We start from the raw sequence: 15,452 nt of genomic DNA on the forward strand, positions 1-15,452 counted from the left end.
TTGAGCGAGCGAGCCGAAGGCGAACGAAACTCTTATACTTGACTTTGCAACTTCTTTGTTCGCGCTTTTCTTTTGCACCACTCAACTAATTCTCATCAAATTTTGCACGCACATGCGTATGTATATCCAGATGGACATAGAAAAAAAAATTTTTAATCGGACTTGCCACGGAGAAATAATCACCGGGAAAACATCCTAAAAAATGGGGGACCGAACACGCATATAAGGAAAATAAAAAATGAGTATTTCGGGACATTGACGACGTAGTACGGTTCCTGAGGCATTTAGAAACAAATTTCTATTAGGGTTTGATGCGTTTCGATGCCTAATAAAGGCAGAAAATCAATTTTTGTCGAATTCGGTCCAAAACGGTACAGGTGGCGCCATCTAGCGGCGAGCGGCGGAACTACGAAAAATTAAAATTTCGATTTTCTCGAAAACTAGGAACTTTTCCGAAATTCTGAGATATACAAATTGTTCCTTGTCGCCTACGGAATCGAATGAGTCCTATTGTAGCCCTCTAGGACCATTATTAAAGAAATTAGAAAAATAGCTCATTTCATGGACCAAAAAATTGCCGTCCATCTAGCGGTGAAAGTTGGAACTACGAAAAATTAAAATTTCGATTTTCTCGAAAACTAGGAACTTTTCCGAAATTCTGAGATATACAAATTGTTCCTTGTCGCCTACGGAATCGAATGAGTCCTATTGTAGCCCTCTAGGACCCTTATTAAAGAAATTAGAAAAATAGCCCATTTCATGGACCAAAAAATTGCCGTCCATCTAGCGGTGAAAGTTGGAACTACAAAAATAGAAAATCTCGATCTTCTCGAAAACTAGGGACTTTTCCGAAATTCTGAGATATACAAATTGTTCCTTATCGCCTACGGAATCGAATGAGTACTTTCATAGCCCTCTAGGACCCTTATTAAAGAAATTAGGAAAATAGCTCATTTCATGGACCAAAAAATTGCCGTCCATCTAGCGGTGAAAGTTGGAACTACAAAAACAGAAAATCTCGATTTTCTCGAAAACTAGGCACTTTTCCGAAATTCTGAGATATACAAATTGTTCCTTGTGACCTGAGGAATCGAACGAATATAATTATAACTTGCTAGGACCATTATTAAAGAAAATAGAAAAATAGCCCATTTCATGGACTAAAAATTTGCCGTCCATCTTGCGGTGAAAGTTGGAACTAGTCGAAAAAAGTCCATGAATTACACCTTTTTTCTAATTTCGTTATTAATAGCGCTAGCGTGTTATAATGGTATTCTATCGATTCCGTAGGCGACACGGAACAATTTGTATATCTCAGAATTTCGGAGAAGTCCCTAGTTTTCGAGAAAATCGAGATTTTCTGTTTTTGTAGTTCCAACTTTCACCGCTAGATGGACGCCAATTTTTTAGTCCATGAAATGGGCTATTTTTCTATTTTCTTTAATAATGGCCCTAGCGGGCTATAATTATATTCGTTCGATTCCTTAGGCGACAAGGAAAAATTTGTATATCTCAGAATTTCGAAAAAGTGCCTAGTTCTCGAGAAAATCGAGATTTTCTATTTTTGTAGTTCCAACTTTCACCGCTAGATGGACGGCAATTTTTTGGTCCATGAAATGAGCTATTTTTCTAATTTCTTTAATAATGGTCCTAGCAGGCTATGAAAGGACTCATTCGATTCCGTAGGCGATAAGGAACAATTTGTATATTTCAGAATTTCGGAAAAGTGCCTAGTTTTCGAGAAAATCGAGATTTTCTGTTTTTGTAGTTCCAACTTTCGCCGCTAGATGGCGCCACTTGTACCGTTTTGGACCGAATTCGACAAAAATTGATTTTCTGGCTTTATTAGGCATCAAAACGCATCAAACCCTAATAGAAATTTGTTTCTAAATGCCTCAGGAACCATACTACGTCGTCAAAGTGCCGAAATATTGCACTTTGCAAGCGCAGTAGAATTGACATAGGCGGCTCATCTACGTATCGCAATGTTGACATAAAATAATTAATTACTCATTACCCAAACATTATTTATGAACTTTTATGATCGAAACATGTAAATAATGCATTTTTCACCATTCTTTAATTATAAAGGTTCGTAGACTGGGCTCAGAAATTGAGTAATTAACTATTCTGCATACTGATTATCGTGTATATTCCTCCTGCGCGCCACCCGCGCATGCCACGAAGGAATAGTCACTGAAAAACCATATCCCTGTAGACTTTAATGCAAAATTGAATTTGCTCGCGCTTATGTACTTGACTTTTCAACTTTTTCGTCCACGTTTTTCTCTTGCACCACTCAACCAATTCAACCGGATATCACGGTTGACTATTTTTGCTTTAGCGTGAAATTTACTCGCTCGCTCAACATTGTTAGGTTAGGCGCGCAGCGCCTCAATCAAACAGACCTAGTATAGAAAATATTTTAAAAATGTCTCGTTCGACCAAAATCATTCTCACATTTGTATCTTTTTGAAAAAAGGAACTTGTTTGTAAAATTTAGCCAGAATTGGAACATGACATTTTGTTTTCCTGCTCTATCGACAGTGCTATTATCTTATTCTCATATATACCGATAATGTCGCATTTTATATTTTGTTCATGCTGTTGCATAATTGACATTCTTAGAATTTCTAGTTCCGTGGTGTTTTGATCATCATTATTGCGTGTACACATAACCTCTGATTAAAATTCAACTGCTCGAGGATAATATACAGGTCCGGTTGCTAGGATTATTGATAACTATTCAGCAGGAGAAATTCAATTATAATAAACTGTAATTAAAATGTTTCATTCTGGTAAAAATTTTGTTCTTTCACAACCAGAAACCATGAAGTCAAAAAAATGGATACTTCCTTTGAGTATTCTTTAATAATCTCAATATTTAATATATGCGGTTTTATAATAAATGTATGATATGCATAGAAATGAAGGTGTTCAGCATTCATTTAAAAGATAAAAACTACTTGATGTATAACCCTTACATTATTCTGTTGAAACGAAGACTGTGTTCTAGGTAATCTGTGTAGATTGGTGCACTTTATCTATGCAATTATTTTTCTGACAAGATGCTAGATACTAGAGCATTTTCGTATAAGAGATGTTTCATCGAAGCTGCTATAGCATTAGTATGTGTATTTGTTTTCTGCGAATATTTGATATATTATTTTGTGCTTATTCAGGTATGTTATACTAATGTTTGAATAAGCGGGAATATACAAAGTTTTTAAGTGATTGTTTTATAAATAGTGCTCATGGCCTAGTTTGGATCCACGTAAAATTGATGTAACAATTCCTCGAACAAAACCAGAAGAAACTCCTGTACATGCAATGTTTATTGCAGACACTCACTTATTAGGGTCCAGAAATGGACATTGGTTTGATAAGTTAAAAAGGTTTGTTTGTATAGAGTATTGAAGTTTTAAACATAATTTTCTTCTGTTGAGATAAATATTTTATGTTCATTTAGAGAATGGCAGATGTACAGAGCATTCCAAACTATGATTACACTTCATGAACCAGATATAATATTTATATTGGGTATGTAATGCTATAATTAAGTATTGAATAACAATAATAATGTTGTAATTATAATGTGTTAGGTGATATATTTGATGAAGGGCAATGGAGCAGTTCTACAGAATTTAATCAGTCTATACAAAGATTTCATTCAATATTTTCAGTACCTAAGAATACGTATCTCTATGTTGTTGCTGGCAATCATGATATTGGATTCCATTATGGTATTATAAGATATTAGATATTCTTATAATTAATAGGTCAGAATGTTTCATAAAGAGAAATATTTATTTAGCGATTACGCCATACTTGAATCAACGATTTGTAGACGGTTTGAAATCGTCGAGTGTAAAAAGAGTTAGTATAAGGGGGAATCATTTTGTTTTAATTAATAGTATGGCGCTAGAAGGAGATGGATGTTTTTTGTGTCGCCCTACAGAAATTGCATTAAACAAAATTGCTGGTAAGTTTGACCTATTATTGAAATAAACATTGTAAGAATCAAAGCTTACAAATGAATAGGTAAAATTTTTCAGCACATTTGAAGTGTGCAAAGGGTATGGCAAGTAATTGCGAGAAAAGTAATGTAATATCAAGATACAGTAGACCAATTATTTTACAGGTCAGTAAATGAATGAGTTTTAAAAGCATACAAATAATAATGTGATCTATAATATTTGACTAATAATTATAGCATTATCCAATGTATCGAGAGTCAGATGAAATTTGTAATGAACCCGACGAAGCACCGGAGGAAATAAAAAATATCAAGTTTAGGGAAAGATGGGAGTGTTTATCCAAGGAAGCATCTGAACAAGTATGCAATATAATTGTTCTAAATTTTTGTGTAATAGATATTTATCAAATATTCGTTTGTAGTTGTTAGATATATTGAATCCAAGACTGATTGTTGATGGACATACTCACCATGGTTGCAGAAGAATACATAGACAAGATATATTAGAGTTCACAATACCATCGTTTAGTTGGCGAAATAAAGACAATCCATCACTTTTACTAGTAAGTTATAAATTGATTATTATTATTATCATGCATATATTTAAAATAATAATGGTATTTTAGGGTGTGTTCACTCCTAATAATTATTCTGTATCAAAATGTTATATGCCTGTGGAGTCTACTGAAATTAAAATTTATATTATCAGCATAGTATGCATTTTTATATACTTTATTATAAAATGCAAGCTAAGACAAAGTCGATATTATTTCGTGAAATTTCACTAGAAATATTTCATTAATATATAGAAATAGAAGTCTTAAATTATCGACAGATTTACATGTACATGTAACAATATAAGTTTTTTTGTAGAACATTATAAACAGTACATATATTATTTACACTAACTGTAATATAAAATACTTATGTTGTAAATTATTATCATTATTATTACTATCACTATAACCAGGTCGAAATAACGTCATCAAGTTTTGGAAATATAGTTATTCACATTTTAGTTTTTCTTCGTTACTCTATCAATAAATGCTCTATCAGAACAAAAAAACATGTTTACAAATACATATAAAATATTACAAGAATATTAAAAATCACCTGAATGGTCACACTTCAATTATGAGATATATAAAATTTCTTCATATACTGTACATTTAATCAACATTAATGGTTTAATGTAAATGTTAAATGTCTCATAAAATATTATTATATTAAATACTTGCTAAATACTAATAGAAATAAAGATTGATGTGTATGCCAAAAGTAATATTATGTGTAAATGATGAATATTTCATGTGCAAAAATATTATATAAATAAGGAGTAAAATTTGTATCTAAATTTATCTAATTTTAAATAATGTAAATACTTTTATATTATTAACCGTACATTATATGTAATTAATACACGTACATGTATCAACAAATTTGTAGATAAAACTAGCAAAGCTGTCGTTTTTTATTGCAATAAAACAGTATAAACTAATATTATTAACTATGATACTTGGCACTGACTATACTTAATATTACATTTATCAATATCTTACATACATGTTTATTACAAAAAAAAGAGTAATATTAATATAGTCAATGCATATTTTATACTTCATTAAGTATAAACGTTTTTTTCTCTGAATTAAACGTATAACATAAGTACTTTTACAATAATGAAATGTCTGATTAAAATCTAATAAAAAATTAATCATGAATATCGCGTACTAAACAAGAATGAATAACATACGCTATTTTGTCAAATCACTATTTATGTTCATTATTTCTTGGTATAAAGTTTTATACATTTTTTTATAAATAGAACAACTTCACATACAATATTTAGAAAGAACGTTCAATAACTGTACTTACGTTTGAAAATTGAATCAATCTACTAAAATTGAAAGTAAACTATTTTATTTCTTTTTGGTTTTATATATTTAATTTAAAATAATTAAATATTTTTTTTAGCTTTGAAAAAATGTTATTTCCTTTTATTTTTTATCATTGACGGAGTCAATGATCATTTTGACTAGTCTATTTTCACAGCAGCATATATTTTTCGAATGAACGCGTATGCCGCGAAAAATCCTATTGTACCTGTTAACAACCAAAACGTGAGCACCATTAGTAATGTATAACCAAAATATAAAAGTGTCGGGACCAGTTCTGTGATTTCTAATTTTGTCATAAAGTAAAAGATTGAATAGGCTAGGACGTATACTGCTGATCCTCCACTAACAATAAAGCTTCTCCACCACCATCGATAATCCTAATAACAAATTAAAAATAACATAAATTTACATATTATGAAAGAAGCTTGAACTAAAGATTATAGGATACTTACTTCTCCACATAATTGAAAATAGACCATAACTATGGATAGCTGAGAACAGGAGATGACAAGAATACAGAAGACAAGGAACAAAAATCCAAAGAGATAGTAAAATTGATTTTCCCATAACGCAGTTAAAATGAAAAATAATTCTATAAAAACGGCGCCAAAAGGAAGAATTCCAGCCATGAGTGTACTGCAACAACATTGAAAAGAAAACAATAACACTTATATTTCATGTTCTTTGAAAAAATATTTTCAATGTAAATATAACTTACCATAATACAGGATTCATGTACCATAATTGATCTGGAACTTGTCTGGGAATTTGATTCGTTCTAACAGGATGTGTAAAGGGCTGTTTACGATATCCAAAGAAATATCCAAGATATACAAGAGGAAGTGATATTCCAAACCATAAACACAACAATGCTAACATTGTTGTAAATGGTACTGCGCCAGAACTATGCTTTCCCCATATAAAGAAATTTAAAAAGAAACAAGTGGTAAATACTATTCCTGGATAAAGCATTGCTGTCTGTAAAAATTAGAATATTAATATAGTGCATCAGTGTATTTTTAGAATATGTCAGTATTCTCTTTATTTTTACCAATAATGCTGTTCTTCTCCATTTTCGTCCTCTCATTGTTTTATAAAGACGCGCAGAAAAATATCCAGCAATTAAACCGGAAAATACGTACAAAAATATCGCACAAGTTCCAAGTGCACCTCTACTAGCAGGAGAGAGCATACCCAGCATAGCGAAGACTACAAGCATAAGTAATTCTAATATAAAATTGTAGATAATTCTATCGATCGAAGATATACGTCTTTATAGAGATGAACTCTTACAGATTGTTATTAAAGCCATGAAAAATATTTGAATTCCACTGCCTATTACAGCAGCAAATAATCGAGGATGTGGCGGAGGACGAAATACATCTCCATGAACTAATTTCCAACCAGTTTCTTCGATAGTTTCATCTAGGCCTGCTAAACTATCATTTTCACCAGCATTATAGCGTGCAATATCCCTTCTTAAAGTTCGAACCATGATCATTGTTAGAATCCCTACATTATTTTATCAGAAACCAGTGTCTGTGCGATTTAAAATAATTAAAAGAATTAAAAGCAAAAGTTATAATATGTATTTACCAGAAAGAAAAAGCACTACGATAAGAGAATTGATGATTGAAAACCAATGAATTTCAACATCGCTCATTCCTAGATATATGTCCCATCTGCTTGCCCAACTTACATCAGACTGTGTCCATTCCACAGAATATAAGAACAAAAGCTTCGTTCCTTTTGGATTAACAAATTGAGGATTTGCATGTGTAGGCAATATGCAAGTAGTTCCATCGAATTTCAGTTGACTTACATCAACTGATCGAGCTTCTACTTCGAATCCGACTACTCTAAATTCATTTCTGTAAAAATATAAAGAAACATGATTATAATTTAATACAATTTCACTTCTACATACAGTAATAATAAGGTTACTAACTCTCCATATTTATGATAGCTCAGTTTTAACTTAAGATAATTGTTGATATAATATTGGTCATTCATAATACCGCCCAAACGATATCCATGGTATACAATCACATTATTAGTATCTTTATGGATTTTTTTTGTTGCTGCTGGTAAATTATCGATTAATCTAAAGACAAATAAAAATTATTGCAATCATATACTTAATATAAGTTAAGATTTTCAAACATACTTACAAGTGTACAGTATAATCATGTTGAATGCGTTCTATAACACGTTGTGAATCTTCTTCATTCCACGTCATAAGATTAGATGGTCCATGACATAATAATCTACAGCTTTTATTTTCTGCCATTAGGACTTCGTATGGTGTATTCACAATTCTATGTAAAAATAAGTTGTATTATTTTCCAAAAATAATGTAAAACAAATTATTAAATCTTACCTATCACCGCGCAATACTTCTCCTAAGTTTTCAGATTTATAAATCAAAGTTCCATTTTTTGGTATACAAAAGGGAATAGAATAATATTCATATGGTAACTGTGTATGAGTACTGGTCATTTTAACTGCCTTAACATCAATCTTCTGCCCCTTTTTAAACTCCACAGGAGCAACACCCGGCACGTAAAAGCCATTTGTTTGAATCAATAAAGTTATTATTACAAATATAGAACTACTTCTTTTTAACCTTTCCTAAAAAAAGAAACAACAGTATGTATTCATTAAACTTCGTAACCATTACAGTTTGATGAATTAGTTTGGTTAATGTCTACATGAATGCAATAAAATTAAAATTAAAATGATCTATTTATATAAATGATACAAACATAAATATGTATAATTATACAAATATATTTTATTCATTTCAACTAGTTATTGAATTCAACAATACTTTTATTCAGAACTATTTTGTTGCAAGTATGATAAACAGTGTCATTAACTTCTTAGTAAAACATAAAGTTGTCACAAATACTCAAATTACACATTTATATCGAAAAAGAAATACCACGTCAGTTTACTAAACATTTCTATTTTTCAACATTTCGCACCAATGTTTTACAAATACAATTATCGTGTAATAATACGTACCATCATACAATATTACTTATGTCAAAGGCGCGCCACGCCGTTACTCCTTACTTTATTCGTGTCTTGATTACTTCTCGCAAATCGCAGTTCCCACTCTGTTCACGTCAAAAATGAATTTACTTCAATATGAAGTTTGTGTTGAAACGTTTATAACAGCAACGGTAATTTCTTATAAAAGTCCCTAGAAAACTCATTTCTATTATTCGTTCAACGAAAGATCGTATTCACTTTGCGCATCGCAGCTAACTTTAGCAGTCTTCTCACCACTTGATGCTGCCTCATTACCACACGCTTTCCACTTCGTCGGTTATATACACGGTGAGCAAAATATACGAATAAGGAAAAAGACATTTATAAATACTTGATGATAGAAATTTGGAAATCGTAGAATTTGGAAATTTAAAACTTTCTCTATTCGAAAGTATTAAGCTTTAGAAATTGAGGCCCTTAAAAATTTGAAAATTTGGAGATTTAAAAATTCGAATCACTGAGTATACAGGTTCGGTAGCAGTGCGTCGCAAGAGCGCATGCGCGTTACCCTTGGTTACTAAACAAGTTCAACCAATCAAAATTGACATGCGCAGAATGAACAAAATCTCGTTTTGAAATAAGAATGTTTAGATCAAATCAGTTGACTATTGAGCTCTGCTCAATATAGATTGAAGTTAGGCGCGGAGGACAAATTGAGTATGATTTTTCGCTGATCAAACAACAAATAGAACACATGTTATCCTTTATATCCTATATCATAACATTCAGTAGCAAAATCCTATAGAATAAAAACAATGTTCCACTGTATACATATACATATAACATTTGTTTTTTAAGAAACTTGTAATAAATTTAAAAATAAAGTTTATCCCTTGTACATGAGTCTTCGCTGACTATTTTACGCTTCATCTATTTACAATTAAGTTACCTATAACATATTATGCACCAATTACTTAGTTTTACTTAAAATATTTATTATTATACATACGTCATAGATACTCCTTATTACATTCTTTCTTGAAGTTCCCGCAATTTTTTATACTTGAAAATAGAAAGGAAGTAATCTTTTATAAATACGAAATATTGTTTATTTACACGCTTATTTAACTTATTTCTCTATTAAAAATTCGTAGAATATTAAAATCATCGTTCACGAAGTAATACAACGCGATTTTTTATAAAAAATTAAAACATTTTTATCGGATAATAGTAGATGTTTTGATCAAGCTTTTCCGAGCGAAAAAATATATCCCCGAAAAGGAAAATATCGTCCCACGTGGGGACTCGTTTAATTACAAGTTACGTTATTTAGATATGCATCTGTTCGGTTAATTTTTATTTCAGAACAATGGTACAGGTAAGTGGAAACTTTTAAACATATTATTCTACCAGAATTTCGCGAAATTTGCTCGAATCAATGCATTTTTCTATCAGGTCTATTGGAAATTTTTGATTGTTTTTTTTTCCGTTGTCATCCATTAGTAAATAGGAAAGATGGCAGCAGATTATTGCGCTTTTTTCCTGTACATCCACAGATCCGACATTTTTCTTAAAATTATACCATTTTACAAGTTTTTGTTCAAATATTGTATAAAACCATTCACGTTCCAGTTTTACGAACAGAATTGAGCGGGTATCTTGTTTTTTAAATGAAACGTGGTTAACATTGAAATAAATAAAATACATAATTTTTATACGCCGAACTGGTATCAAATAAGGTGTTAGATGACATACGAATTTTGAAAAATTCTTTGTTTGTTTCACCGAGTGTAAACATTTCAGTGTTCGACGAATGAAAAATACATTGCGAATTATTTCAAGAAATTATTATAAATTTTTAAGTAGAATATGATAGAAATGAGGGTATAAAACTATTATTTATTGCATGTTTAAATGTTTGTATAATATCATATGACATGTTTGTTTTCAATACTAAAGAAACTATTTTTGCAGGCAATTGATGAAATGGAACAAAGGGATCTCCCGCAAGCATTCCGTTTGCTTGGGGAGATGAATGCCAATGTATTACAAGTCAATCAGCTTGTGGACAACATGTTAATTCGTGTTAAAAATGGAGAAATTTCTACAGATAAGGGTCTTAGTTTTTTGGAAATGAAGTATCACATGTTACTTTCTTATCTGATTAATTTGACTTACGTCGTTCTGAGAAAATGTTCGGGAGAACGCATAGAAGGAGATCCATCGATTGATCGTTTGATCGAGATCAGAACAGTCCTAGAAAAAATCCGACCAATAGATCACAAACTTAAGTATCAAATAGATAAACTTGTTAAGACTGCTGTAACCGGTACTATCAACAGTGATGATCCAACTAATTTTAAAGCTAATCCTGATGCATTTGATACCAATGACGAAGAATCCGATGATGAGCAAGTTGATAAAGAAGATGGTTTTAAATCGACACAATCGAGGAAGTCTAATGTCTATGTACCACCAAAACTTGCTGCAGTACATTATGGTTAATATCTATCTGTACAGATGCATATAATATTTACAGTAAATTATCTTACTTAAATATGTTATGTTACTATTATAGATGGAGATGAGACAGTAGCAGACAAAATTCGTAAAGCAGGAGAACGAGTTCGCAGACGTGCAGTGTCCGGTGCTGTTTTGCGAGAATTAAAAGAAGAATATTTAGATGCGCCTATCGAAGATACACACGGTCTAGGGGAGAAACAGGCTAGTCTAGGTCGCGAGAACAAACGGAAAATAGAATACGAAGAAAATTACATGACACGTTTGTCCGTTACTAAACAAGAAAAACACAGGCGTCGTCAGATGACTACAGTTGGAACACTTGGAGAAGAAATCACATCTTTCGGGGAATCATCTTTTGTATCCGCTAAAAAGAGAAAAACTCAGAAGAAAGGCAAAGCCAAAAAAAGTAAGTTCCTTTTTGTTTATAGTAAATGCTTCTTATCGGATTTTAATATCTCTCACGTGATTGTTACTGTCCCCGTAGGTTTCAAGAAAAAAAGGCATCATTAAATCGATTTTATGAAAATTTGAAAAGCTGAATTTCATACAGCATTACTAACTAAGGTAAAATGCAAGTTTCTTCAATTCTTCTTGACAAATGCAGATGCCATTAATACTCGTTACTAAGTTAAGCTAAATAACTCATAAACAATTAGTAATAAAAAAGCAACCATCAACGGTGAAGTAAAATAGCACGATGGTAATTTATTACTACATAAGACATACTAATGGTCGTGTAATTGATAATTATAGTTAATAATGATTTTAATCTTTAATTGTTGTCTGAAATCAATTTTTATCTATGGAGTTGAAATGAATCCCGTGAGTCACAAGAAATGATATCTCAATGATATCAAGTACACAGGAAATAATGTCAAGGTACATACGAGCTTAACTTATGAAAAGAAAAAAAATGAAGTATTACATGTAACCGTGACGCATTTAATCAAAGAATGGATTTCGGCTCCAAGATCTAAAAATTGTGAGTTAAACGCAAAAGTTGAAAGCAGAAAATTCGTCTGCTTTATTTTGAAATATTCTCCAGCTATAGATGAAGAAAAAATCAGTAACGTAGCAGGAGGGATGATATCGAATTAATTGTTACAGAAGCGTAAAAATCACAAGACATTCAATGCAAAAATTAGAAAATTCAAGTCGATAAGGAGAAAAAATGATTAGAAGTTGCAAAACCACTCTGCAAATTCTAAGAAACAATGTTTATTGCGCGATATCGCATGTCTTAGGATTTTCTCGCTATTTTAGAGTAGTGTAGTAGTTAATAGTTTTACTATTATATGTATATTTCGTTTGTGTTTTCCCCTGGTAAACTGTTGAGGCTATTATATCTCGATGTGAATCATATTTTTTATGTTAAGTTTCATTTTTTTTACAATGTGTCCGTGCATTGTACTTGTTGTTTTAACTTCTCAATTGCTTTCCATTAAGTTGTTAAACTTATATTAAAAGTAATATAAGGATAACACGAACGTGTCAAAATTCAAAATTGATATTGTCAATTTCTTAATTACTGTTTAAGTTTACTGTATTTAGTTTCTTAGGGAGGGGGTATGTGTGATATCGGAGTAAAAACTAATATACGAAGACTAGAGCGAAAATCACTTCTGCAATAGAATAAAGAATTTGTACGACAAATTATAGGGATAAATCCGTCTCTTGCGCTTAAATAGGTTCCATTTTTTAAGTGTTAGACGTAATTCTGGGTGTTTTCTTAAACCCAAAAGCAACGTTTCCTTTTCAAAGCGAAGGGGGGTGGGGAGTAAATATTAAAATGCACTCGACACAGCTCACACGTGGATATCAGTATCCATTACTCGTTCCTGCAGAAGTGATCCGCATTACCTTCAAAAGTACGAATTCGTTACATGCTAAACCAAGGGCTCAACCATCCATAGATATTATATTTTTTACAAAAGTGTTCATAGATTGAGCCAACTTGGTAATGCGTAATGTTACATATGCCCTCTCTTTTTCAATCTGTGAAGACGATTAAAAATGTGATAAATTATTCATGAAATAATAGTTAAAGAAACTAACGGAATAGCACAATTGCTGGGCATTATTTACAAGTGCTAGCAAGCCTAATGTCAGCAGCCTTGTCGTATTTGGTAATGAAGTTGGAATACTGAATAGCGGGAAGATTTTGATGAATAATATGAAGGTACTTCTTACAAAGTCTCATGCTCGTTTTAATGTAACAGCATGCATAAAATAAATGAACAGAATCACAATAGGTTTCAAAATTTGCCCGAAATTTAGTTTTCTCATACTTTATACATAGATAATAATTTTTGAAGCACACTTACAACTGAAATAACTGTAAGTCCAAAATACTAACTTGTATGAGTGAGCGAGCGAGTGTGTGTATGTGTGTATATATGTACATACAATGTACAATGTGTGTATTTATATACATCTGTATACGAAGCGTGTGTTTCCTCATTTTTACATTCTAAACTGTTTATAAACGCTCATTGAAGGATATTATGTTGTAACAGAATCGCCGTGAATCTTAAATAGAATACACGTTTATTATTACAATTGTTTATCAAAGTTTCCTAACGTGTTTCGCATATTTTGGACTTATAGTAAAAGTGTATGGGTGTGAAAAATATGAGACACATATCCGCATACACAACATATAGCAGCAAAGTAATAGGATTACATTGAATACACTACCTCAAATCAATAGAAATATGGATTTACAATAATATTAAACTGCGTCAGTTACGTTTACATTGTTGTGCCGTTGTTTAGTTATACATTTACTGATAACTACAGTTTTGTTGTGAAATATAATAGAATGTATTATGCCTTATGAAGAGAGGTATCTAGAATTTGTTATCTCTGACCTGCTTAGCGGGTGTAAATCTTTTAGCAAATGTACAAAGAGGAAGCACAAAGTATGTAAACGTTACTGTGAGCAGTGAGTTTAAAAAAGTAGTCCTTCAAATCCAACAACGCTGCCGAATACCAAATTAAAAGGAGAAACAAAATATCTTTGCAGCAAAAATGAGATTAGAATGATTTATTGATACATTCATAGTTTGAAGAATGTACCGTTTCGTTTATTGATGAATTTTGTATAATTTATGTACTAAGACAATTCAATGTGTGTGAGAGAAAAAGAGCGCGCGCGAGAGGGAGAGTTTACCTGTATATTACAAATGGTTATTATTAATGAATTATTATTATTATTATGAATTACTATTATTATTATGATTATTATATTATCATTATCATTGTCATCATCATCATCATCATTATCATCATCATCATCATCATCGTCATGTAGAATGCTTCTTACTGACTGAATAAAATGTTTTCAATGTCGATAATTATATAAATAATATCCGTGCATTATTGGAATCTATATCTGCAAAATTCAAATAATTTTATGGCCTTATTCGTTCGATCAGAAATCACATTCTATTTTCGCAGCTAAATTCAGTAGGATCCTTTCATTTAATTTTACCTTACTACTTCAATTTATGAATATGAAGATATTTAAAAATTTGAAAATCATAAATCTGTATACTGCTTCCGATTTGATTATGAAAATTACTCGACCAGCGCCAGAAATTGACAACTACAGTTTCCCATCGAACGAGTAACAACTAGTGAATTTTAAATTTCGCGTTGGTACTATCGTTTTAAATTTGAGACACTTGAGTGCATCTTCGCAACGTATGTCAACGGACATATCTCCTCGATTCGTTTTGCACGGTCTGCCTGTCGTTGATCTGTGGCACGGCCGACGTGGTGGTAAGTAACTTTTCGATCCTAAAGACTTTAAATACAAACAATGCTAATTAAATATGAAAATACATTAGGCGTTAAATGTCATACTTTTCTTTCCGGATGACACACATATTTTAACTTTCACGATTTTGGATTTATTTTATCGATGCTAGTCATGTTAACTATATATTATAAGGAAATTTAATTGTACACAGTGCATGGCATTTTGTTTATGTCATTCGTTCTATTTTTTATTTCTTAAATTAATTCATTACATATTCTTTCTCTTTCTTTCCTTA

The 15,452-nt window shown here is 31.4% G+C and overlaps 3 protein-coding genes and 1 long non-coding RNA gene across 13 annotated transcripts; 2 read left to right on the top strand and 2 right to left on the bottom strand.

Moving 5' to 3' along the window:
* The first annotated feature begins 2,363 nt into the window (after positions 1-2,363).
* Positions 2,364-7,387, top strand: PGAP5 (Per1-like protein PGAP5). Of its 9 annotated transcripts, XM_076536791.1 has the most exons (11): positions 2,367-2,717; positions 2,826-2,910; positions 3,017-3,182; positions 3,250-3,395; positions 3,470-3,540; positions 3,603-3,743; positions 3,815-3,982; positions 4,056-4,141; positions 4,214-4,336; positions 4,399-4,539; positions 4,603-7,387. In XM_076536791.1, the coding sequence occupies exons 3-11, from the start codon at positions 3,069-3,071 to the stop codon at positions 4,762-4,764; spliced, it is 1,152 nt and encodes a 383-aa protein (XP_076392906.1). In that variant the 5' UTR covers positions 2,367-2,717; positions 2,826-2,910; positions 3,017-3,068; the 3' UTR covers positions 4,765-7,387. The 9 variants fall into 9 exon arrangements, with proteins under 9 accessions (XP_076392907.1, XP_076392909.1, XP_076392908.1 ...); XM_076536792.1 differs by having other exon boundaries at positions 2,364-2,910; positions 3,017-3,128; XM_076536794.1 differs by lacking the exon at positions 2,826-2,910 and having other exon boundaries at positions 2,364-2,776; positions 3,017-3,128.
* TM9SF4 (transmembrane 9 superfamily protein member 4) lies at positions 5,880-9,058 on the bottom strand. Its single transcript, XM_012292179.2, has 10 exons — positions 8,902-9,058; positions 8,255-8,505; positions 8,046-8,192; positions 7,823-7,978; positions 7,471-7,745; positions 7,168-7,386; positions 6,926-7,083; positions 6,593-6,852; positions 6,327-6,510; positions 5,880-6,251 (listed from the first exon to the last, which is right to left on the bottom strand). The coding sequence occupies exons 1-10, from the start codon at positions 8,905-8,907 to the stop codon at positions 6,012-6,014; spliced, it is 1,896 nt and encodes a 631-aa protein (XP_012147569.1). The 5' UTR covers positions 8,908-9,058; the 3' UTR covers positions 5,880-6,011.
* A 1,038-nt stretch (positions 9,059-10,096) lies between these two features.
* LOC100881953 (neuroguidin) lies at positions 10,097-14,616 on the top strand. 2 transcript variants are annotated; one of them, XM_076536795.1, is made up of 5 exons: positions 10,117-10,249; positions 10,504-10,755; positions 10,846-11,371; positions 11,450-11,800; positions 11,879-14,616. In XM_076536795.1, the coding sequence occupies exons 2-5, from the start codon at positions 10,741-10,743 to the stop codon at positions 11,902-11,904; spliced, it is 918 nt and encodes a 305-aa protein (XP_076392910.1). In that variant the 5' UTR covers positions 10,117-10,249; positions 10,504-10,740; the 3' UTR covers positions 11,905-14,616. The 2 variants fall into 2 exon arrangements, with proteins under 2 accessions (XP_012147699.1, XP_076392910.1); XM_012292309.2 differs by lacking the exon at positions 10,504-10,755 and having other exon boundaries at positions 10,097-10,249.
* Positions 14,584-15,309, bottom strand: LOC143265334 (uncharacterized). The gene is made up of 2 exons (XR_013039759.1): positions 14,888-15,309; positions 14,584-14,788 (listed from the first exon to the last, which is right to left on the bottom strand). It is a non-coding gene; the product is annotated as an uncharacterized LOC143265334 (long non-coding RNA).
* Between the last annotated feature and the right edge of the window lie 143 nt (positions 15,310-15,452).

Source organism: Megachile rotundata, chromosome 11 (genome assembly GCF_050947335.1).
Source record: "Megachile rotundata isolate GNS110a chromosome 11, iyMegRotu1, whole genome shotgun sequence".
NCBI classification, from domain to species: Eukaryota; Metazoa; Arthropoda; class Insecta; order Hymenoptera; family Megachilidae; genus Megachile; species Megachile rotundata.

What these genes read in the sequence shown, in the direction of transcription:
- PGAP5 (XM_012291122.2), top strand. Translation starts at nt 3,069, where the DNA reads ATGCTAGATACTAGAGCATTTTCGTATAAGAGATGTTTCATCGAAGCT. An exon ending in TGGTTTGATAAGTTAAAAAG is followed by an intron (nt 3,396 to 3,469) that starts GTTTGTTTGTAT and finishes ATGTTCATTTAG; the next exon opens with AGAATGGCAGATGTACAGAG. An exon ending in CCAAGGAAGCATCTGAACAA is followed by an intron (nt 4,337 to 4,398) that starts GTATGCAATATA and finishes ATTCGTTTGTAG; the next exon opens with TTGTTAGATATATTGAATCC.
- TM9SF4 (XM_012292179.2), bottom strand. An exon ending in AGCTATCATAAATATGGAGA is followed by an intron (nt 7,746 to 7,822) that starts GTTAGTAACCTT and finishes ATATTTTTACAG; the next exon opens with AAATGAATTTAGAGTAGTCG. An exon ending in TACATGAATCCTGTATTATG is followed by an intron (nt 6,511 to 6,592) that starts GTAAGTTATATT and finishes ATGTTGTTGCAG; the next exon opens with TACACTCATGGCTGGAATTC.
- LOC100881953 (XM_076536795.1), top strand. An exon ending in ACTTGCTGCAGTACATTATG is followed by an intron (nt 11,372 to 11,449) that starts GTTAATATCTAT and finishes TTACTATTATAG; the next exon opens with ATGGAGATGAGACAGTAGCA. An exon ending in GAAAGGCAAAGCCAAAAAAA is followed by an intron (nt 11,801 to 11,878) that starts GTAAGTTCCTTT and finishes CTGTCCCCGTAG; the next exon opens with GTTTCAAGAAAAAAAGGCAT.